Here is a 22,657-nt window from a genome sequence, read left to right as displayed (position 1 = left end):
TCGCGCCTTTCATCATCCTTAACTTTAGGGACAACGATCGTGTTAAGAAGTTCAGATGGCGAGATCTTCGAGATGGAAGAGGTCGTGGCGTTGGAGTCTCAAACCATCAAGCACTTGATCGAAGACTATTGTGCTAATACCATCATTCCCTAGCCAAATGTAACTAGCAAGATTTTGCCTATGATCATTGAGTACTGCATAAAGTAGGTCTAGACTCCTAAGTCCGAAGACAAGGCTAGCGAAGATGCTCTCAAAACCTTTGATGCCAACTTTGTCAACATGGACCAGACTACCCTCTTCAATCTTAAATTGACTGCAAACTATTTAGACATCAAGAACTTGTTAGATCTGATACGTCAAACAGGTTTGAGTGACACATAAACATGAAAAAGCGATGCAATTGATACGATTGCTATATTATAACTAATGTTATGCACTTAATTGGGTAAGGATTTTTGTAGGACAAGGTATTATCGTTCTATAACAATTTAGTATTGTGCTATCACTCCTTTATTCAATTCGCAGTCATTATTCCTAATCATGCATTCATATGTTCAATTCAATAATTGCGAATGTATTACATATTCAGTTTGTAATTTCATCGATCAGATGGTGTTCAAACACACGCAAAGAGTGAAACCCAAAAAAAGGTATGCATACACATCATGCAAAGAGCAAAACCCACAAAAAGGCACATATAAACAGTACATGCACAAAGATATACACAAGAACCATGAAGAATGAAATTTTAATAGAACAATTCAGAAAGTTTCAATTTATGGAAAATTCATTTAGATAATATAACATGATCATTCTGAACCATTAAGGAGAAAAACAGAATGAAAAGACAAATCACAACGAACAATAAACTGAAGAAAGGAAAATCAAGAAAACATAAGCTGAGATACATGTTGGGTTCAAAAACAGAACAAATTAGCAAAACAGTATTTCACTTGAATCATAAAAACGGCGGTTTTCTTTATATATTTCATAAAAATTAGGAATAAAACGTTGAAAATAATATTCCATACACCAAGATTGGCATTGGATCACAATTTTACAATTATTTCACATACACCAAGTGATTTGCTTTTCGGGAAAAAGATTTCAGTCTCAGGCTGCCTCGAGGTATTAAATCATTATGTCATCATCTTAAGCACATATTTCTGCCCGTCAATTAGACCTTGTTAACCACAAATAATTCGCCAACTTCATCTGAATAAGGGAGTACATATTTCTCAAAGAACTTCTCATCACTCATTCTGCAAACAGTCCACAAACTCGACTTTTTAAGAAGCAAACTCCTGCTTTCCAAAACCTCCAGAACTCTTAGCCGTGGCTTAAGCCTATTCTCAACACTGAGAGTAAGTAAGAATGGGTTATTAATAACATATGAGATATCACATTTGCCCGTGCTAAGCAAAAACTGCGTTTTCGCCTTAATTTTCCTCTCTGACAGAGTAAACACCTGAGGCGCCCTCCTAAAAACTGAGAGAATGTCATCTTCGGAAAATCCCAAACTCTTAAACACCTCCAATTTCAATTCCCAATTCTCTATAGACATCGAACGAATAGCCCGAATCGCAGGAAGGAACATCTTAGACTTCCTGTCAATCCCCATCTCATCAACCCTCTTCACACATTCTCTAATCTGCGTCGGTTTACACATGAATACTCTTGGGAATTTATACACATACTGTGTCGAACTCATACCGCAGCTCTTGATAATAAATTCAATATTGGGTATCATAGTTTTCGCCAAATCATACCTCGAAAACCACCCTCTTTTCTTTAAAACCCTAGACACATCATCCATACTCGAACCCAAAACACTCTTCAATGCTAAAATCGACGGGCCAAGCCGATTATCAACGCTACTAGTTAGAATCCGTGGGTTAGACGAAACAATTTCCACAACATCGCTAGAAGAAAAACCCAAGTCTCGAAAAAGCTTGAATTTGGGTTTGATGGAGCGCTCAAGATTTGCAGAGAGAAGTTGAGGCGCGTATTTGATGACACGCTCGAGATGGGTATCCGAAAAACCACTTTCCTGGAGAAATGAAAGAATCGAATGGGCCACTTCAGGATTTTCCAGATACTTTTCAGAGACTTTGGAAGTAGTTTCAGGAGAAAATTTGTGTCTATCAATCAAGTAATCGACCACCGCAATGGGGGTTTCTGGAGAAGAAGAGAAGAAGAGAAGAGAGAAAAGAGAGATTGGGGTTTTGTTGAGATGTGAAGAGTTCTTAAGAGAGAGTGAGAAGAGACTTTTGCAGATATATATAGTCCTCATTTCTTGAAGAAACACAGTGATGTATTATATATATAGATATATATAATATGCTTTCAATCATAGCAAAGAGTGTAGGGATGAGTACTTGCCTGTAAAGTGGGGATCTGATTCGACTTTCTCCCTCTATCACTCTCTTTCTCTCTCTTTCTGGTTCTCTGAAAGTGTTTGAATGATGAAGAGTGTGTGCCCTAAACCTGGTTTTAGCTTTGAGAGGTTTGAGGCCTTGAACCCAAATGGACGGTGGTATGAAAATGTTTGATTGAGCCAGTACTAGCCCAAGAAGTAGGTGGGCTGGACCTAAGTCTCAGGTTCTTAATATTTGTGTGGATTTGGTTCACTTAATTTTAAAGACAACTGAAACTCACCTAGTTTTAAAGACAAGACCAAAAACGGAATTTTATAAATAAAAACTATCAATTAATACTTTCAACAACTTTTAGAGACTTTTGTTGTTTTTTTAAAAAATGAAATTGTTATTAGTAAACTGAATCAATTCTAATCCAGTTTTTCAAAAATTGCATCCAAACAAATTTACGTACTATTTATCATTTCTTAAATTTTAGTGAATAAAAATGTTCTTAAATAACAAAGCAAGTCTTTACAATGACTTGATTTTAATGACACAATTAGTAACACCATTTAGACTCAATCTTGACTTTAATGTAAACGAGTTTCAGCTACAAAATTCAATTAAATTTTGTAATTGAAAAATGAATTCGAATTGAGTATGGTTAAGATTTGTACCCAATTGTTGTAACTTTTATACATTTCACTAATAGTCTCTAAAAATAATAACGTAATTCAAATATTAGTCTTAACAAAACAATTTAAAACATATTTAGTGCAACATAGTTTTATCATAGTGCAATACAGTTATATCACAAAATACAACATCTATCCCACAATTTTTACAAGATTATGCAACAAGTCAATATAAAAATAATAATATCTATGCGATATGTATTTCGTATGTATTGTAACTTTATAACATCTTTAAATTGAGAATTTAAACTGTATTACCAACAAGCCTTTAAAGTCACTTTATTTTAATGATACAAGTAGGAAAAATCAATTGACACAAGTAGCAATGCTATTTAGACTCAATCTCGTCTTCAATGTGAGTTTCAACTACAAAATTGAATTAAATTTAGTAATTGGAAATGAGATTTGTACTCATTTGTTTTACTTTTTATACATTTCACTAATGGTTCATTTGATTAGATGAAAATTAATGATAGAAAGTAAAAATGAAAGTATATAAAATCGGTAAAAGGTGGGGCCCAAGTAATGCTTGCAAGGTCGAGCAGTTAATAATTTTGTATGGTCTTCCTTGGCCTCCAGATCTTTGTAAGGCTTTGGAGATCGATTGTATGTGGGTTAAGTGCAGAAAACCCCTAGGTTTTGTACACAAATAGTCTCTCTTTCTCTGAGACGTGCATTTTAATTTATAAAATAAAATAAAAAAATTAAAAAAAAAAGGTGCAAATAAACCCCTCTCATGGCTTTTTGGTTAAAATAAACACAAAATAAATTTAAAAACCCTAATTTGCCATTTCCTCTTCCTATTCTGCCCTTCTTCTCTCCTAAGCCTCTTATGTACTTCACCTCCCTCCGCTTGGTGCCGCCACAACTGAATAAGGCCCTTCTCGAATTCGGCAAGACTTTCAGCAACTGTGGCACACCTGCAGGCCACAATAAGGCACAGCCATGGCAACCACAACACAAGGCGACAAGATCGAGCGCACGGCGACAGTGAAGAAATGGTTCGGCGACGATGAAGCGGCCAACGATTACAAAACTCACTCTGGGTTAAGCTAGAACTAGATTTCTGTAAAATAGGTTTTAGTAAACCAGGCTTGGGCTAACCTAATTCCTGTAACCAAACACTCTCCGTCTTCACAATTGCAGTCATCAACCTGCGGCTCTTCGACGGCGAGGATACGGCGACCTTTATAACTCTCTCTCCGCAACAGCAAAAAACCAATTGATCAGCCACAAACGTAGAAGCTGACCACAAAATCAATCAGAAACGGCGACTTCACAACCAACGACAACTGTCATCGTTGGAGTGTTCGTTGTTGCATCATCCTCAGAGTCTTCACCACTTCGTCGTCGGAATCTAAAATCGTCGGAGTCAGATTTGCAAGTCTGTTAAACCAATGGTGGCCATCCTCGAAGTCAGATTTATGATTTGCATTGCAATATGTTAAAGCAATATTGAACATTTGATGTGTGTGTGTGTGTGTGTTTATATATATTTGTGTTCTTTGATTTACTGGCGGCGTGAGGGCGAAGTTGATTTGTACAATCAATGGCATCCGGCGTGCTTGACTTGTGAGCATTGCCTTGTCTTCAGCACACCCTCTTTGGTAGAGAGGTTTGATTTGAGGGTTAATGAACTTAATGGAGAGAGAAATTAAAAAAATAAAAATAAAAATAAAAAATTGGTTGGTTCTTCTCCATGGCTTCTCTGCTTTCCTAACCACCTTTCAAGCTGCTTTGTTTAGTTATCAGCTCCTTTCAGGACCGCCGGAGGCCTGCCTAGATCGACAAATTAATCCTTATTTTGCCCAAAACAACCATCACCACCTTGTTGGAGTTATCTCACAGACAAAGCTCAAAGCTGCACATAGCGCAGTCAATTTAGAAAGAGAAATTCAAAGGGAGAGAGCATGGGATAAAACCGTCATTTTATATGGCTTATATTTTTATATATTAATTCATTCTACCGATACGAGAGCATTATAGTCTTTTGAAGTCTCGAGGGAGTATTTGCACTAAATCCATAGTATAGAGGGCACATGGACTTATTTGCACCATATCCATAGTAGAGGGTTTTTTGTACCTGACCCATTGTATTTATGCACTTTCCTCTTATAATCCAATTGGTCCGTTAAAACAAAATAAAAATAAAAAAATTTAAGAGGCTAATAATAATCTATGAAATGTAACATAGAATATAAATTTAATAAATTACAAATTTTAAAATGATTTAATGTTCGAAATAAATCTCAATAGAAGTACACTCCAAAAAATATCAAAAAGCAATAATGAAAAAATCTTGGCATCTACCCTAAGCGGTATAACCTCCCCGCCCTCTTTGAGAAGGGGAAGGATTCGAGCCCAGTACGCAAATATCCGGAATTTACACGGATGAACACCAAATCAAAAAAGGACAATATAGACACAAACCACACTAAGTGCCACAAAATCAAATTTATTAGCTCTATACATGAAAAATGAACCAACTTAGGGTTGCAATAAAACATGAATGTTTTCACTTTCAGCAGAGTAAATAAATCATGGAGTCCCAAAGTATGTCATGACCTAGAACCAGTTGGGGTTCTTCCAAGAGGCAATGTGGACTTATATTTCACCATATGATATTTCAGTTTGGGGTAAGATTTTGGTAGACCTAACCCAAGCTACTTGGATCCGAGCATTAACAAGATAGTTATTATTATGAGATCAGAACTGGATTCAAATAATATAGTAGAATTCGAATAATCGAAATTCAACAGAAAATGTTTTAACTTTTTATCTTTATAACTACATTTTATTCATATAAAATAGAGTTAAGGTTAGAATATATATATATATATATATATATATATATATATATATATATTAACAAGAAACACTCACACACCCACTTCAACCTTTTATTTTTAAAAGTAAAAAAGTACCGGAGGCTACAAAGCCCCTTATTAGAATTGGATGTTATAAACAAAATAATAATTAATTATAAAGTTTTTTTTGTACTTTCCAAATTATGATTCGGACACATTTGAACCTACAAGTTAGAGTGTCTTTTTTTTTTTTTTTTTTCAGTTAAGTTTGAGTAATTTTATTTCTTTAAATGTATATAGTTTCAATATATGATGTATAAGCAGTGATCTCTTACTCTTTGTGGAATAAGAAAATTCTTTCACACTTTCTACAACGTACAATCATTATATTAAATCTAATGGTTACATTACAAACTCACCTATATGCTTTCCTTTTATTACAAAACCATAGTCACGATTTCTAGTTTCCAAATTTGCTAATACCACTAATTACAATAATTAAAGATAAGTACCAAAAAAAATATAAATAGTTCTCTGAAAATCACATCTCACCACTAAACGAAATTTTTGTTTTCTTTTTTTTTTTTTAAAAAAAAATGTGTAACAAAATTACATCAATCACTTAATACTAAAATTGACATTGTCTAATCTTTTTGAGCGAGAAGAAAAAATTGCAGAAGTCAAGGCCTGAAGATGTCCTCAGTTAACCTCTCCTCTAGAGGGAGACAAGAAATGATCATTGAATTTTAAATAAGTCTTTAAAAGCAAACAATTTTTTTCTTTCAAACCCTACATTCATCCAATGATTGAAAGCATTTCTCTTCATATGTTTAGAGTTGATGACTGGTATCTCAAAACCTAATATCCATGATAAAAAATTTCAATTTGTTGTCTCCCGCAATTGGTTTGTGATCAAATCAAAATGGAGCTGTCATGTAATAATAGTGGTGGATTGATGTCTGTAACTTTACATATTAATTAATAATTAGCTGCCTTTCATGCCTTTTTTACTTACAAAAAACATATATATGATGATCATAAAATAATACCAGTATTAAAGAAAATATTAAGAAAAATAACTAATTTATAAAAAAATATATAAAATTTTATAAAATAAAAGAATGTTTTGTAGTGAATCTTCTCATTATGTCAATAAATTTTTGTTTTTATAATAGAACTAGAAACAAAATATTGTGCAACTTCTTATGACACTAATATACTCTAATGTGTTTATAACCAAGTTAGAATCTAAAAAAAATAAAATAAAATAAAATAGTAAGGAAGAAGAAACAATTTGTGACAAAGAGGTGAAAGAAAAATAGATTTAATTTTTAATTTTTAAATAACATGCATTTAGGTATATACTTTATCATTCATTTTTTAACTTTCCATTTATCATTCATTAAGTTATTGACATATTGAGCTCAAGTGTGTATATATATATATATATAAGAGTAATGATACTTGTACCGATTTGTAACACCGAATGTTTATAAGTGGAGGGCCCCACTTCTTTATTTATGCATAAATGAACCGATTAAAAAAAATAGGTCTGACAATTCATTACAACAAATCGTATAAATAAAAAAGTGAACATTTCACTTATATGTACTATGCATAAATAACCAATTAGAAACATTCGATATAAATAAATAAAAAAACAGCCTGAACAAAGAGCCAAATCTTCTTCTTGTAAAATCAACTTGATTTAAATTGGAAAAATCGTGTAGTTTTATGAAAATCGTGTAATTCAATACCCAAAAATAATTCTATATATAGGAAGCCCCAACCGTAGGGCAGGTAAGATGAATCAAACATATAACCCATCAAATTGTTAACCTCCCTACCTTCAAATAGGAGAGGAAGGGTCAGAGTCCCTGTGTGTTGCAAAATAAGTGTCATATTTTTCTCTTTTGTCTGTTTCAAAATAAATGTTTATTTTTCTTTTCTCAAATAATATATATGTCATTTGAGTTTAAAATTTCAAACTTTGAACGATCAAAATTTATAAAGGCAAATTAGTAATTTTTTAAGTAGACCACGCATGTCTCACATGTCCCCTTATAAATTACTACGACACTTAAATTGGAACGGAAGGACTACTAAATAAGTGAAGCATACCCCTCTAATTCCAAAAATAAATTAGAATTCTTTTAAAACATTTAGAACATGAGTGCAACAATATCAGGGGTTCACGGGTGGATACCAAAATAAAAAAAGGCAACATAGACAAACCACACAGTGTCACAAATTGAAATTTATTAGCTCCATACATGCCAGATGAACCAAGTTGGGGTTGCAATCAAACATGAATGTTTTTTACTTTCAGTAGAGTAAATAAATTTCATAACACAATAGTCAATAAGCCAAGTCTTGTAAACAAAAATTAATCCATGTTTTTCAGAGTAGTACACCGTATGAATACAAGAAAAAATTTAATCCATGTTTTTCAGAGTAGTGCAAAAGAGTACCTACCATGCTATGCCGTCAAGTGATTTGCTTTCCGGGAAAAAGATTTCAGTCTCAACCTGCCTCTAGGTATTAAATCATCAAGTCCCAAAGGATGTGATCATCTTAAGCACATATTTCTGCTTTCAACAAGCGCCTTGAATAGTTCGCCAACCTCATCTGAATAAGGGAGTACATATTTCGTCAAACTTGGCCGTGGCTTAAGCCTATTCTCAACAAGCACCTTTTAAGAATCAAATTCCTGCTTTCCAACCTCAACAAGCGCCTTTTAAGAATCAAATTCCTGCTTTCCAAAACCTCCAGAACTCTTAGGCGTGGCTTAAGCCTATTCTCAACACTGAAAGTAAGTAAGGTTGGGTAATTAACAACATATGAAATATCACATTTGCCTGTGCTAAGCAAAAGCTGTGTTATCTCGTTAATTTTCCTCTCTGACAGAGCAAACACCACAGGCGCCCTCCTAAAAACAGAAAGAATGTCGTCTTCAGAAAATCCCAAACTATTAAAAACCTCCAATTTCAATTCGTGTAGTCTTGTAAAAACTTGAATTTGGGTTTGATGGTGCGCTCAAGATTTACAGAGAGAACTTAAGGCGCATGTTTGATGACCGCTCGAGATGGGTATCTGAAAAACCACTTTAATGGAGAAATGAAAGAATCTAATCGGTCTCTTCGGGCCTTTTCACATACTTTACGACGGAAGAGACTTTCGAAGCAGTTTCAGGAGAAATTTTGTCTATCAATAAAATAATCGGCCACCGCAATTTTGTGTCTATCAATCAAGTAATCGGCCACCGATTAAAAACAGGGCAATAATCTAGTTATGCTCTTAATCAATTGTGGGCTAGCATTTCATTTATTCTTAGACCCAAACCACACTAGAAAACAGTGTCACAAATTCAAATATATTAGCTAGCTCCATACATGCGAAATAAACGAACTTCGGGTTCCAATAAAACTCGAATGTTTTTACATTCAGTAGAGTAAATAAATTTCATATTACAATAGTGATAAAATAGATAGAATTAGAAAACAGAACAGCCAACAAGCCAAGGCTTGTAAACAAAAATTAATCCATGTTTTTCAGAGTAGTACACCAAAGGAATACAAGAAAAAAACATGTGAATATGTAGCGCAAAAGAGTACCTACCATGCTATGCCGCCAAGTGATTTGCTTTTCGGGAAAAAGATTTCAGTCTCAGCCTGCCTCTAGGTATTAAATCCCAAAGGATGTCATGATCTTAAGCACATATTTCTGCTGTCAATTAGGCCTTGTTAACCTAGAATAATTCGCCAACTTCATCTGAATAAGGGAGTACATATTTCTCAAAGAACTTCTTATCAGTGAGGGGGCATACAGTCGCCAAACTCGGCTTTTTAAGAAACAAATTCCTGCTTTCCAAAACCTCCAGAACTCTTAGCCGTGGCTTAAGCCTATTCTCAACACTGAGAGTAAGTAAGAATGGGTGATTAACAACATATGAGATATCACATTTGCCCGTGCTAAGCAAAAGCTGTGTTTTCGCCTTAATTTTCCTCTGTGACAGAGTAAACACCAGAGGCGCCCTCCTAAAAACTGAGAGAATGTCGTCTTCGGAAAATCTCAAACTCTTAAACACCTCCAATTTCAATTCCCAATTCTCTATAGACATCGAACTAATAGCCCGAATCGCTTTAAAAAACATCTTAGACTTCCTGTCAATGCCCATCTCATCAACCCACTTCACATATTCTCTAATCTGCGTCGGTTTATACGTGAATAATCTTGGCCATTTATACACATACCGGGTAATTTGTGTCGAACTCATACTGCAGCTCTTCATAATAAATTCAATATTGGGCATCATAGTTTTCGCCAAATCATGCGTCAAAAGCCTCCCATATCTCTTTAAAATCCTAGACACATCATCCATATTCGAACCCAAAACACTCTTCAATGCTAAAATCGACGGGCCGAGCCGATTATCAACGCTACTAGTTAGAATCCGAGGGTTAGACGAAACAAATTCCACAACGTCGCTAGAAGAAAAACCCAAGTCTCGAAAAAGCTTGAATTTGGGTTTGATGGTGCACTCAAGATTTGTAGAGAGAAGCTGAGGCGCGTTTTTTATGACACGCTCGAGATGGGTTTCCGCAAAACCACTTTCCTTGAGAAATGAAAGAATGGAATCGGTCTCTTCGGGCCTTTTCACATACTTTACGACGGAAGAGACTTTCGAAGCAGATTCAGGAGAAAATTTGTGTCTATCAATCAAGTAATCGGCCACCGCAATAGGGGTTTCTGGAGAGGAAGAGAAGAAGAGGAGAGAGAAAAGAGAGATTGCGGTTTTGTTGAGATGTGAAGAGTTCTTAAGAGAGAGTGAGACGAGATTTTTGCAGATATATATAGTCATTTCTTGAAGAAACACGGTGATGTATTTTAGATATATATATAATATGCTTTCAATCACAGCAAAGAATGTAGGGATGAGAACTTGCCTGTAAAGTGGGGATCTTCATAGATTTAAAGTGATTCGACTCTCTCTCTGTATCACTCCCTCTCTCTCTCTCTGGTTCTCTGAAGTGTTTGAATGATGAAGAGTGTGCCCTAAACCTGGTTTTAGCACTCAGAGGTCTGAGGCATTGAACCCCAATGGACAGTGGTGTGAAAATGTTTGATTGAGCGAGTCCCAGCCCAAGAATTAGGTGGGCTGGACCTAAGTATCAAGTTCTTAACACCTATTCACATTATTTGGTCACCTACAATTGGATATGCTTTGTATTCTCGAACAGTTGTTGGCCGAAATTATTGAAAATACCCATAGACGTAATGGTTATGTGTTACGGGATTGGGACCTGTGACATTATGCTATACACTACTTCGCAAAAGTTTAGACATTCAAGTTCACAAACCACAATTAGTAGGCTGATTAACATACAGTGAAATTCAACCATCAATCCATCGTACTATCGCCGATAAGATATATTCACATAATTTTTTAACACTTGTTAAGTTCTCTAGAGAACAAAATAAAGAATTCTTTGGCTTCTTTCTCACGTTCTCCCCTCTTTGTCTCTTTGTTGAAAAACAAAGGTCTGCAAATTATTTTGTTTTCAAAAAAGCACTGTAACCCTTTAAACGGATTAAGGAAAAGAACAATAACTTAATTATTTTGTTTTCAATTTACTTTTCGGTTTGGAGTATTGAATTGGGTTCTGAATTTAAAAAAAAAATTTCAATTTCAAATTCAATAGTCGATTCAGTACTCCTAGTCATAACATTATTGATTATGATAGAACACGGTAAAATTGTAATCAATAGCTTCAATATTTTAGTTGCCTTATCTATCAAAATTTTTAAGATTATTATTTACGACAATCAAACACCAGAAAATAAAAAAATTATTTTTTGAAAAATATTTTAGTTCCAAACAAACAGATGCATGTATCAGTCCACAAAAATCAGTGAACCTCTACTTTCTGACCATCAGATTCAACTGCATCCAAACAAATTTACGTACTATTCACCATTTTTTAAAATTTCTGTGAATAAAAATGTTCTTAAAAATCAAAGCAAGTCTTTACCGTCACTTTATTTTACAACTAGTAACACCGTTTAGACTCAACCTTCACTTCAATGTAAATGAATTTCAGCTACAAAATTGAATTAAATTTAGTAATTGATAAATGAATTTGAACCGAGTGTGGTTAAGATTTGTACCCAATTGTTGTAACTTTTATACATTTCACTAATAGTCTCCAAAATTTTAACCTAATTCAAATATTAGTCTTAACAAAACTATTTAAAACCTGCAACATAGTTCTAACACAGTGCAATACAGTTATATCATAAAATGCAACATCTATCCCACAATTTTTACAAGATTATGCAACACGTCTATATAAAAAATTCAATATCTATATGATATGTATTTCATACGTATTGCAACTTTATAACATCGTTAAATTGAGAATCTATCCCACAATTTTTACAAGATTATGCAACACGTCTATATAAAAAATACAATATTTATGTGATATGTAGTTCATACGTATTGCAACTTTATACATTGTTAAATTGAGAATCTATCCCACAATTTTTACAAGATTTTGCAACACGTCTATATAAAAAACTACAATATCAATCTGATATGTATTTCGTACGTATTGTAACTTTATAACATCATTAAATTGAGAATTTAAATTATATTACCAACAAGCCTTTGAAGTCACTATATTTTAATGACGCGAGTAGGAAAAACTAAATGGACACAAGTAGTAACACCGTTTAGATACAATCTTGTCTTCAATGTCATGAGTTTCAACTACAAAATTGAATTACATTTAGTAATTGGAAAATGAATTCGAATCGAGTGTGGTTAAGATTTGTACCCAATTGTTGTACTTTTTATACATTTCACTAATGGTCCATTTGGTTAAGACAAAAATTAATGATGGAAAGTAAAAATGAAAGAAAAGAAAATCAAGCAGGTAAAAGGTAGGGCCCAAGTAACGCTTGCAAAATCGAGCAGGTAATAACTCTGTATGGTCCTCCTTGGCCTCCAGATCTTTTTAAGGCTTCGAAAATTGATTGTATTTCTGCACTTTCCTCTTGTAATCCAATCGGTCCGTTAAAATAAATAAATAAAAATAAAAATTAAGAGGCTAATAATAATCTTTGAAATGACACATAAAATATAAATTTAATAAATTACAAATTTTAAAATGATCTAATGTTGAAATAACTCTCAATAGAAGAACACTCCCAAAATTATCAAAAAGCAATTATGAAAAAATCTTGGCATTCACCCCAAGTGGTATAACCTCCCCGCCCTCAAAGAGAAGGGGACGGATTCGAGCCCCGTACCTCCCCACCCTTAAAGAGGAGGGGAAGGATTTGAGGAGTTTTCGGATGGACACCAAATAAAAAAATGACAACATAGAAACAAACCACACTAAGTGCCACAAATTCAAATTTATTAGCTCTATACATGCGAAATGAACCAAGTTGGGGTTGCAATAAAACATGAATGTTTTTATTTTCAGCAGAGTAAATAGATTTCATAACATAATAGTGATAGAATTAGAAAACAAAATAGCAAACAAGCCAAGCCTTTGTAAACAAAAATTAATTAATGTTTTTTTAGTAGGGGTGGCAATTCGTGTTCGTGGGTCGTATTCATGTCGTGTCAATATAAGGGTATTATACTAAATAGGTAAACTCAAACTCAACCCATTTAATAATCGTGTCAAGAATCTTCAATACTAACCCAACCTGTTTATTAAATAGGTAAACGTGTTAACCCGTTTAATAACCTGTTTGTCAAAACGAGACATTTAATATTTAATCAAATACTAAATAATGGGAAAAAATTGTTATAATTAACCCAAATTTTCAAAATAAAAATAAAAATCATAAGGCATAGACAAGGTTTATGATGAAATGATTTAACTATCTATAGTAATTGGATTTAAACAAGTAACATATTACATAAGTCATATTCACGATTATAATAATATGTTGAGTTAAATGGGTCATAAACGGGTTACACGAGTTGAACCCCTCAACCCTAACCCGACACGATTAACTAAACGGGTTAATCGTGTCAACTCTTTTATAACCCAAACCCGTTTATGCTAAATCCAAACCCTTTTAACTCGTATTGTGTTCGTGTCGTATTGTCGTGTCGTAATTTGTCACCCCTATTTTTGAGAGTAGTACACCATCGGAATGCGCAAAAGAGTACCAAACATTCTATGCCGCCAAGTCATTGCTTTTCTGAAAAAGGTTCAGTCTCATCTTAGCCTGCCTCTAGCTCTAGGTATTAAATCATGAAGTCCCAAAGCATGTCATGATCTTAAGCTTATATCTCTGCCTTGTTAACCACAAATAATTCGCCAACTTCGATAAGGGAGTACATATTTCTCAAAGAACTACTTATCAATCAAATGGAATGCATGCTTCAAACTCGGCATTTTAAGAAGCAAATTCCTGCTTTCCAAAACCTCCATAACGTTTAGCCGTGGCCTAAGCCTATTTGCAACACTGAAACCAAATAATTCTGGGTGATTAACAACAACATATGAGATATCAAATTTGCCCGTGCTAAGCAAAAACTGTGTTATGGCCTTAATTTTCCTCTCTGGCCTAGCAGAAACATAAGGCCCTCTCCTAAAAACTGACAAAATGTCATTTTCCAAACACCCCAAACTTTTCAAGAGCTCCAATTTCAACTACCATGTCTCTATAGTTGATGAGCGCTGAAAAGTGCGCAATTAAACTCCTTAAGCTTAGGTATTTTAGGACCTTTATCTATCTTATTTTTTCGTCTTAGACTAATTTTATGTTATTGCCCTTTTTAGGTACTTATTTCAAAAATAAGTTAATTCAGCCAAATAAGAGCTTAAAAGAAGCAATCTTAAGCTGAATGGAAGAAAAGAGTAAAGTGGAAGCAAAGTGTGGAAAAACAGTAAGTTCGATCGATCTCAACATTCCTTCGATCGATCAGAGCAAGATCGATCTGACCTCATCAAGATGGATCCAAGTAATTGTCCTTATCCAAAAGATCTTACCATCTTCGATCGATCCAACCTTTCTCAGATTGATCGAAATTGTTTGATCTTATCCACACCTACCATCCCACCTACCACTCTTGTCTTTTTCCCAAAATATTTCAAAATATCTCGGAGTTCTGTCTTTATTCAAAAAGGCGCCGCCAAGGATGATCGATCTCTGCAGCATTAGATGGATCTCACCTCAGTTCGATCGATCTCAACACAGTTCGATCGATCGAACCTTCTCAAGTCCGAAATAAAACAAATTTCAGCTCATTAAAAGTTGGCTAGTGGTGCAATCATTGCAAGGACCCTAGTGCACGAATCCAGACCATTGGGTGTCACACTTGAGCCTCCTATATAAGGATTTTGAGCCATTTATAGAACATATCTTCACTACACATATCATATCTCATATATTGGAGAGGAGGCCAGAGATTAGAGAACTTTTACACATTTTAGGAGTTCTTCCATTCTTCTAGAGTTTCCATCAAGAAGAAGGTCATTCCTACCATGGAGATAGCCATTGAGGGTTGGATGACTACTTCAATGAGTGGCTAGACATCTACTTGGGGCTAGAGTAACCCCTAAGTTTGCTTCCTAGACTTAGTGCTTTGTATATTTTTGGGGATTTACTTGTAACAAATATTTTGATCTTGGATTTATATATATATCTTGTGGTTTCTACTTGATGTGTATGGATTAATACTTTCAATTAATTGTCTATTTCTAACCATATGTTTATGTATGCTAGAATGGATGATTCATGTGCTTTTCTCTAGATTTAATGGAATTTATGCATGTCTATGTGTATAGATGAAGCTATTCTAGTGATGATCAAAACATAGTGCCTAATTGAACACTTTTGTATTTTATTTAATGGTTCACTCTTGTTTCTTAATGGATTGTGCCACACATTTAGCTTACTTAGTTTAATTTCCATGTCTTTAGTGTAGATGTAGGGTAGTTGCTATAAATTCATAGATAGGTGGGCAATCTATTCTTGTTTCTTGGTGTTCCATACTTATGAATACAAAGGGTGTATGCTTCTAGATAGTTGTATGCGCATAAATTGTGATTTCATTGAATGGATTTTGGTCTCATTTGATAGATTGTGCTTTCCATTTGAATTGGCTCGACAATCTATACTTATTTGTCATCCATGCCTAGTTTCAATTAATGCTACACACACACACAAGTTACAATTCAATTTCCCTATTAATATACAATTGCTAGTGTCTAGTGAAGTCAAGCTTAGTGGTGAGCTCTAGTACTCCAAGTCCTCTCATCTATATCTTTTTCCCTACTTTCTAAATTGTTACTTTTACTTGCTTTGATTCTAATTGCATTGTAGTTTAATCAACCAAACAAACTATCTTTTGATCATTCGACCTACTAACCCTATACATTATTTCCATTGCAAACACGCCCATAATCCATTGGGACGATCCCTACTCACCCTAACTATATATTTAGTTAGAGGTAGTAGTGGCTTTTATAAATTTAAAACTTAGCCACATTACACACTCACACTCTTAGTGCATTTTTAAACGTTTGGTCCTCCCTCTAACCACCAATAGTCATCAAACTAAAAACCCGAATAGCATGAAGAAACATCTTAGACTTCATGTCAAAACCCATCTCATCAACCCTATTGACATATTCTCTAAAACGTGTCAATTTATACAAGAAAAATCTTAGGTAATTATAGACAAATTTAGTTATTTGCAACGAACTAATACCACAACTCTTTACAAATTCAATATTGGGTATCATAGTTTTCACCAAATCATGCGTCAAAATACACCCAGATGACTTTAAAACCCTAGACACGTCTTAAATTTCATGTTTGATTGTAACTTTAATTCTTAATTAATAAAAAAACGAATATCATCACAAAAAATAATGCCCAAAAAATCAAATAACTCTTATATATAATAACTTTAACTAACAATCGCTCTGTCATGTCCGTGTAAGCCTTAATATGCTTCATCTTTATTGAACACCTGCACAATCTACCACCATTTAATGAAACAATGACTTGGACTAAAATGCATATACATAGAAAGATAGAGATAGTTTTACAAAGAAACTCTTTCATGTAATAATTATAGTATATTGAATAAAAGTTATATGTAAAAGGAACTTTAAAATATTTCAATAAGAATGTGATATAGAAGTAGATGTAAATAAAGATCAGAAATACATGGACACATAAAAAGTTTTTAGAGGAGAGAAGAATTGCAACCTCTCTCTCTCTCTCTCTATATATATATATATATATATATATATATATAAAAGTATAGTGCACTTATGAGATACCCCTCGTTTCTAGAGTCACGGGTGATCAAGTCCGAGCACAGATCCGAGGGATACCAAACAATTAATATGTAACCAAGCAAGAATAAAACTGAATTAAGAATAAAATAATAATGCGCTGAAAGAAACTAAAATGAAAATCCTCAAACCTTAAATAATAATTTAATATAATTTAAATCCGTACAACTCGGGAATCCACCTAGTGGACCTCTAATTCCAAAACTTTACATAAATTTACAGAATTAAAATTCAAAACCAAAATAGAAAGGAAATCCTATGTAACCGGATGAGTGAGTGTCTGTATCTGCATCAATACGATCAAACTCTCAGCCTGGTACTGGCGAATACCTGAAAAATAGAAGTGGGTCAGGCCCACATGCAAGTTCCAATCTACTACAATCCGTACATAAACCCAATACGCAGATACATCTTTGATAACTCGGCAATATCTACAATAGTCCATATATATATATACACATTATATGATGCTCACTAGCCTATAACATAGTTCAGCCTGAGTAGAAGGTGACATATAAAACACGCTTTTCAGCGGCCAAGTACCTAGACCTACCAGGGAACATTAGCTATATCTAGCTACCCAACCTTTGCAATATACGCACCCTAACCGTGATCAGGAGACTCAAGCTCGTATCACGGTACCATAAATATATATATAAATTCATTCCTAGTGCAGAAAGATAAAACAAATATCCATTATGTCGTTCAACTGTTTTAGTTGACAGGACATGCATCCATGTAGGATTTAACTGTTTTAGTTAATCCATTCCTTATGTATGAAGGGATAGGACTTAGCTTTTTGATCTAATCCATCCCTGATGTGTCACCGTCCCATACCGGTACATATAATGCAAATGATCCACCAGTGATGCACATTCATTAGAACATTAAGTATATCCATGAACCAGCATAATAGAAAACAGGTATTATTAAAATCCTATTATGCATCCAGTATATGATTATAATCATAAAACTCCTGTTAAATTGTTATATTACTGTTAAACAATTTAAATTATCCACATCCATCCAACTGACAAAACAGAAACTAAATCAGTTCATCAATTAACAACCATAGCAGAGTATAATGATTATCAGACTTATGAACTGAGCACAATATACCATTCAACCCAAACCATACCCCCATACCAGTTCATTTAAATCATTAAAACAAAGACTAGTAATGCAAACCTCCTTAACCCCCTGACGGCATAAAAATTTATGTTTGCATCATATAACGTCTTTTAATCCTCCAACTTAAAACCTATGCTTGATACAGTATAACACAGAGAAGTCAAACTGTACCTCATATAAGTCCCTAATGGTACAATATACTAACCCATTTAACTGGTGAAAACAACCCAGTAGTTAGAACTTCCTCCACTCCTTACAGCATACAACTATATATATTTAAAATTGCATGTCAACCACAATCACAACCCAACCAACCCTCTTGAGACTCATATATATCCTAGATATCATTGCTATAAAATCCCAACAATATCCGTTATATCAGTTCATTAAATTAGCGTAAACAACCAGCCTTTCCATCTCCCTTCCTTTCTTCCAGACAGCATACATATTAATAATGTTTATGTTCATGATGCCCCTTAGAATTAAACCCTAGCATAAACCAACTGTTTAAAGATTCCAATAGGTAAATTTTTAAGTATTTAGAACCCCCTTTATTTTCCAGAAATTTCGTTTAAGGCCCGAAAGGCAGAAAAATGCCGAAAATACCCCCAAAGGGGTATCTGTTCAAAGAAGCCGGCTCCCCCCCATGGGAGCCGGCTCTCTCTCCTTGAGAGCCTGCTCCTTCGTCTCTGACCTTCGTCTTCGGTTCCGGTGCCATTCCAGCCATCCGTCCCACCTTTGATACAGATTTTTAAACTTCCTAGAGTTCAATTTACATCCACACAGTCCTAGAACCTCCTCACATCCCCTTAGGATTTGATTTACAGAAATTTAAATCCTTGTCGCAGCAGTTGAAGCAAAGAACAATTTCAGAAACACAAAAACGTAAAAACATATTTCAGCTTGGTTCTTTATGCATAAATAATCGTTTTAAAGTTTAATTACATTCCTAGCGTTCCGTCTAAGTTCCTAAAGTCCTTTAAACTCTTCATCTTCCACTATAAATTAATTTACAAAAGTCTCATTCATACACAAACACAGTATGCAGAAAACTGACTCCAGTTCTTTAAACACAACAAATTACAGTCTGTTACACATGCATCAACCATTAGTTTTAAAGTTGAATTAACCCTAGAGACTATAAAGAATGCACAGAACACAAGTTTACAGGAAAGAGATAGTCTGAAACTTGCCTTTAGGTTTCGGTTTGAAACCTTTCAACCTCCGTCTGCAAATTCCGGCAAACTCAAGACCTTCCCTTCCTCCTCTGGTCATGGCCTTTTACCTCTGTTACTTCTTGGCTCACCACGAGCAATTCCCTTACTTCATCTCTCAAATCCCCCCATCTGTTTATTCTCAAAACAAATTCCAGAACCTCTGTTTTCCCCTCTCCAGATATAACGTGAATAGGGTTTTCTCAAAACCCTTGTAGATATAAATTGTTCTATATATATAGGCTCTATCAAACCCTAATCCTAATTCCACCACTCATTATATCGGCTACCACTTATATATCTACAAATTAAACCCTAACTTAAATATCACCCAAACCTAGTATTAAATAAGTGCCCAACACAATCACGTTCATAATAACTATATCTGTATTAAATAACCAACTAATTAATTATACTTAAAACAAATACTGGAAAATAAATAAATAAATATAAAATAAATCACTCAAAACACATACCAAATTTCAAGTCAATAAATAATTAAATGCTTTAAATTAACCAATAATTAAATTAAAAACAATTACAATGAATTTAAACAAACACAATTATCAATTAAGCAAATAAAAACCCTTAAACACATAGCCAGATAAATCATATTTAAAATGCACATAAATCAACTAATCAATAAATCAATAAAATGCACATAAAATAAATAAAGAAATTCCAGTTATATCCTTTTTAAAATTAGGGGTATTACAACTTACGATATAGTCCTGAAAATAAAATAAAATAAGGTCTTTGCAGAGAAGAAGACAATATGTAAGAGTTTTTTTTTTTTTTCCTGAGATCATATGACTCGTAAGTATATATAAGCGATAGACAACCCTTCACAATAGGAATCTTAACTGTTGATGCCTTTTGGAAATTACGTTGCAAGAAATTACCAATTTTTTTTTTAATAAATAGAAATTACCATTTTTTTCAATGTATGGTATATAATTAAAGTTGATTTTTTATTATAGAAATCCAGAATTCGTGTAAAATTGATTTAAATTAAAATTAAAAAATTGTTTAAAACAAGAACTCTTTGGAAAAAAAAAAAAAAAAAAAACAAACAAACAGTGTGTAAAAAAGAAATGCATATAATATTTTTGTTAATTAAAGAAATTATTATAAGTGAATATAAAAAATCAAAATTGAATACACTTTTATAGGGTATATAGATATAAACATGTGTACATCTGTATGTATGTATGTATGTATGTATATATATATAAACACATATGTACAGTATTAAAAAATTCAGCGTGAAAAAAATAGGCCGCCAGCGACCAAAAAAAAAAAAGCTGCCAACAACTTTCTATAATACTATACATGTGTGTATATATACTATATATATATATATAATACACATGTATATACCAGCAAGAGAACGAGATACTATTAAATTTTATAATTAAAATTTTCATTTATCTAATTCTAATATTGCAGGAGTGTGGGGTCAAGTGAGCATGGGGGAGAGAGGTGTTGTGTTGGGGTTTGTTTTGGTATTGTAAATTTTTTTGTTGAACCGTGGGATTCAAATTGACGATTTGATATGCTTGGGATTACAATGCAATTCCATCCCAAATTGTTTTGTAATATCCAAACAACAGATTTGGGATTGGAGCTCCCAATTCCAATTCCAAAGTGTCATTGAATACTCATATTTTATTTATTATTTTTTTCTTTTCATTTTTTTATTGGAATGGTAATGTTGCCATGCCAAGGCAACATATGAGATATCACATTTGCCTGTGCCAAGTAAAAGTTGCGTTGTCGCCTTAATTTTCCTCTCTGAAAGAGCAAATAATTGAGGCGCCCTCCTAAAAACGGAAAGAATGTCGTCTTCCGAAAATCCCAAACTCTTAAACACCTCCAATTTCAATTCCCAATTCTCTGTAGACATCGAACAAATAGCCTGAATCCCAGAAAGAAACATCTTAGACTTCCTAACAATGCCCATCTTATCAACCCCCTTCACATGTTCTCTAATCTGCGTCAGTTTATACATGAATAATCTTGGCCATTTATACACATACTGGGTAATTTGTATCGAACTCAAACCACAACTCTTCATAATAAATTCAATATTTGGTGTCATAGTTTTCGCCAAATCAGACCTCGAAAACCACCCAGATCTCTTTAAAACACTAGACACATCATCCATATTCGAATCCAAAACACTCTTCAATGCTAAAATCGACGGGCCAAGCCAATTATCAATGCAACTAGTTAAAGTCTTTGGGTCAGACGAAACGATTTCCACAACATCGCTAGAAAAAAAACCCAAGTCTCGAAAAAGCTTGAATTTGGGTTTGATGGTGCGCTCAAGATTTGCAGAGAGAACTTTAGGCATGCGTTTGATAACACGCTCGAAATGGGTATCCGCAAAACCACTTTCCTGGAGAAATGAAAGAATCGAATCGGTCTTCAGGCCTTTTCACATACTTTACGACGGAAGAGACTTCCGAAGCAGTTTCATGAGAAAATTTGTGTCTATCAATCGAGTAATCGGCCACTGCAATGGGGGTTTTGGGAGAGGAAGAGAAGAAGAGGAGAGAGAAAAGAGAGATTGGGGTTTTATTGAGATTTGAAGAGTTCTTAATAGAGGGTGAGATGAGACTTTTGCAGAGATATATAGTCCTCATTTCTTGAAGAAACGAAGGGATGTAATATAATATAATATGTTTTCAATCACAGAAAAGAGTGTAGGAATAAGTACATGCCTGTAAAGTGGGGATCTTCACAGATTTGAAGTGATTCAATTTTCTCTCTATCGCGCGCTCTCTCTTTCTCAATCTCCATTGCCCACGCGCTCTCTCTCTCTGGTTCTCTGAAAGTGTTTGAATGATGAAGAGAGTTAGACCTGTCAATGGAGCGGATCCTAATCCGGATCCGATCCGATTAATTGGATATAGATTGAACAAAAAATCCGATAACCCGGTTACGATGCGAATCTAATAATCCGTTAGCTTAACAAATCGGATATGGATTATGTTGATCTGATCTAATAAAAATCCGATCCGATCTGATTGAAATTATATATATAAATAATTATATATATAATTATTTATCAATAATTTTACACATATATATATCAATACTCCTATT

General features: G+C 33.9%; 3 protein-coding genes across 3 annotated transcripts; all 3 read right to left on the bottom strand.

The window, feature by feature from the left end:
• Positions 1-1,177: 1,177 nt before the first annotated feature.
• On the bottom strand, positions 1,178-8,929 carry LOC132272784 (transcription termination factor MTERF6, chloroplastic/mitochondrial-like). The gene is made up of 4 exons (XM_059773877.1): positions 8,910-8,929; positions 8,555-8,791; positions 3,899-3,975; positions 1,178-2,178 (listed from the first exon to the last, which is right to left on the bottom strand). Exons 1-4 carry the CDS (start codon positions 8,927-8,929, stop codon positions 1,178-1,180), a joined length of 1,335 nt encoding a protein of 444 aa, XP_059629860.1.
• LOC132274240 (uncharacterized) lies at positions 8,140-10,919 on the bottom strand. Its single transcript, XM_059775481.1, has 2 exons — positions 9,481-10,919; positions 8,140-8,791 (listed from the first exon to the last, which is right to left on the bottom strand). The coding sequence occupies exon 1, from the start codon at positions 10,721-10,723 to the stop codon at positions 9,611-9,613; it is 1,113 nt and encodes a 370-aa protein (XP_059631464.1). The 5' UTR covers positions 10,724-10,919; the 3' UTR covers positions 8,140-8,791; positions 9,481-9,610.
• A 3,324-nt stretch (positions 10,920-14,243) lies between these two features.
• LOC132272783 (uncharacterized) lies at positions 14,244-21,902 on the bottom strand. The gene is made up of 2 exons (XM_059773876.1): positions 21,299-21,902; positions 14,244-14,488 (listed from the first exon to the last, which is right to left on the bottom strand). Exons 1-2 carry the CDS (start codon positions 21,900-21,902, stop codon positions 14,244-14,246), a joined length of 849 nt encoding a protein of 282 aa, XP_059629859.1.
• Positions 21,903-22,657: the final 755 nt, after the last annotated feature.

This window comes from Cornus florida, unplaced genomic scaffold (assembly GCF_030987335.1).
Source record: "Cornus florida cultivar Cherokee Brave unplaced genomic scaffold, ASM3098733v1 CherokeeBrave_3.0.0_Hap2_Chr09, whole genome shotgun sequence".
In the NCBI taxonomy this organism is placed as follows: domain Eukaryota; kingdom Viridiplantae; phylum Streptophyta; class Magnoliopsida; order Cornales; family Cornaceae; genus Cornus; species Cornus florida.
This window is presented reverse-complemented; position numbering and strand designations above follow the sequence as displayed.

Excerpts from the sequence above, each read along its gene's own strand:
- LOC132272784 (XM_059773877.1), bottom strand. The coding sequence starts at position 8,929 with ATGCGCCTTAAGTTCTCTCT. Across the intron at positions 3,976-8,554 it reads AGGAATTTGATTCTTAAAAG|GTGTGCCACAGTTGCTGAAA; the intron begins GTGCTTGTTGAG and ends TGTGGCCTGCAG. Across the intron at positions 2,179-3,898 it reads GCGGCACCAAGCGGAGGGAG|AAACCCCCATTGCGGTGGTC; the intron begins GTGAAGTACATA and ends CTTCTTCTCCAG.
- LOC132274240 (XM_059775481.1), bottom strand. The coding sequence starts at position 10,723 with ATGACTATATATATCTGCAAAAATCTCGTCTCACTCTCTCTTAAGAAC.
- LOC132272783 (XM_059773876.1), bottom strand. The coding sequence starts at position 21,902 with ATGCCTAAAGTTCTCTCTGCAAATCTTGAGCGCACCATCAAACCCAAA. Across the intron at positions 14,489-21,298 it reads GCAACTTTTACTTGGCACAG|TTTTTAGGAGAGGGCCTTAT; the intron begins GCAAATGTGATA and ends ACATTTTGTCAG.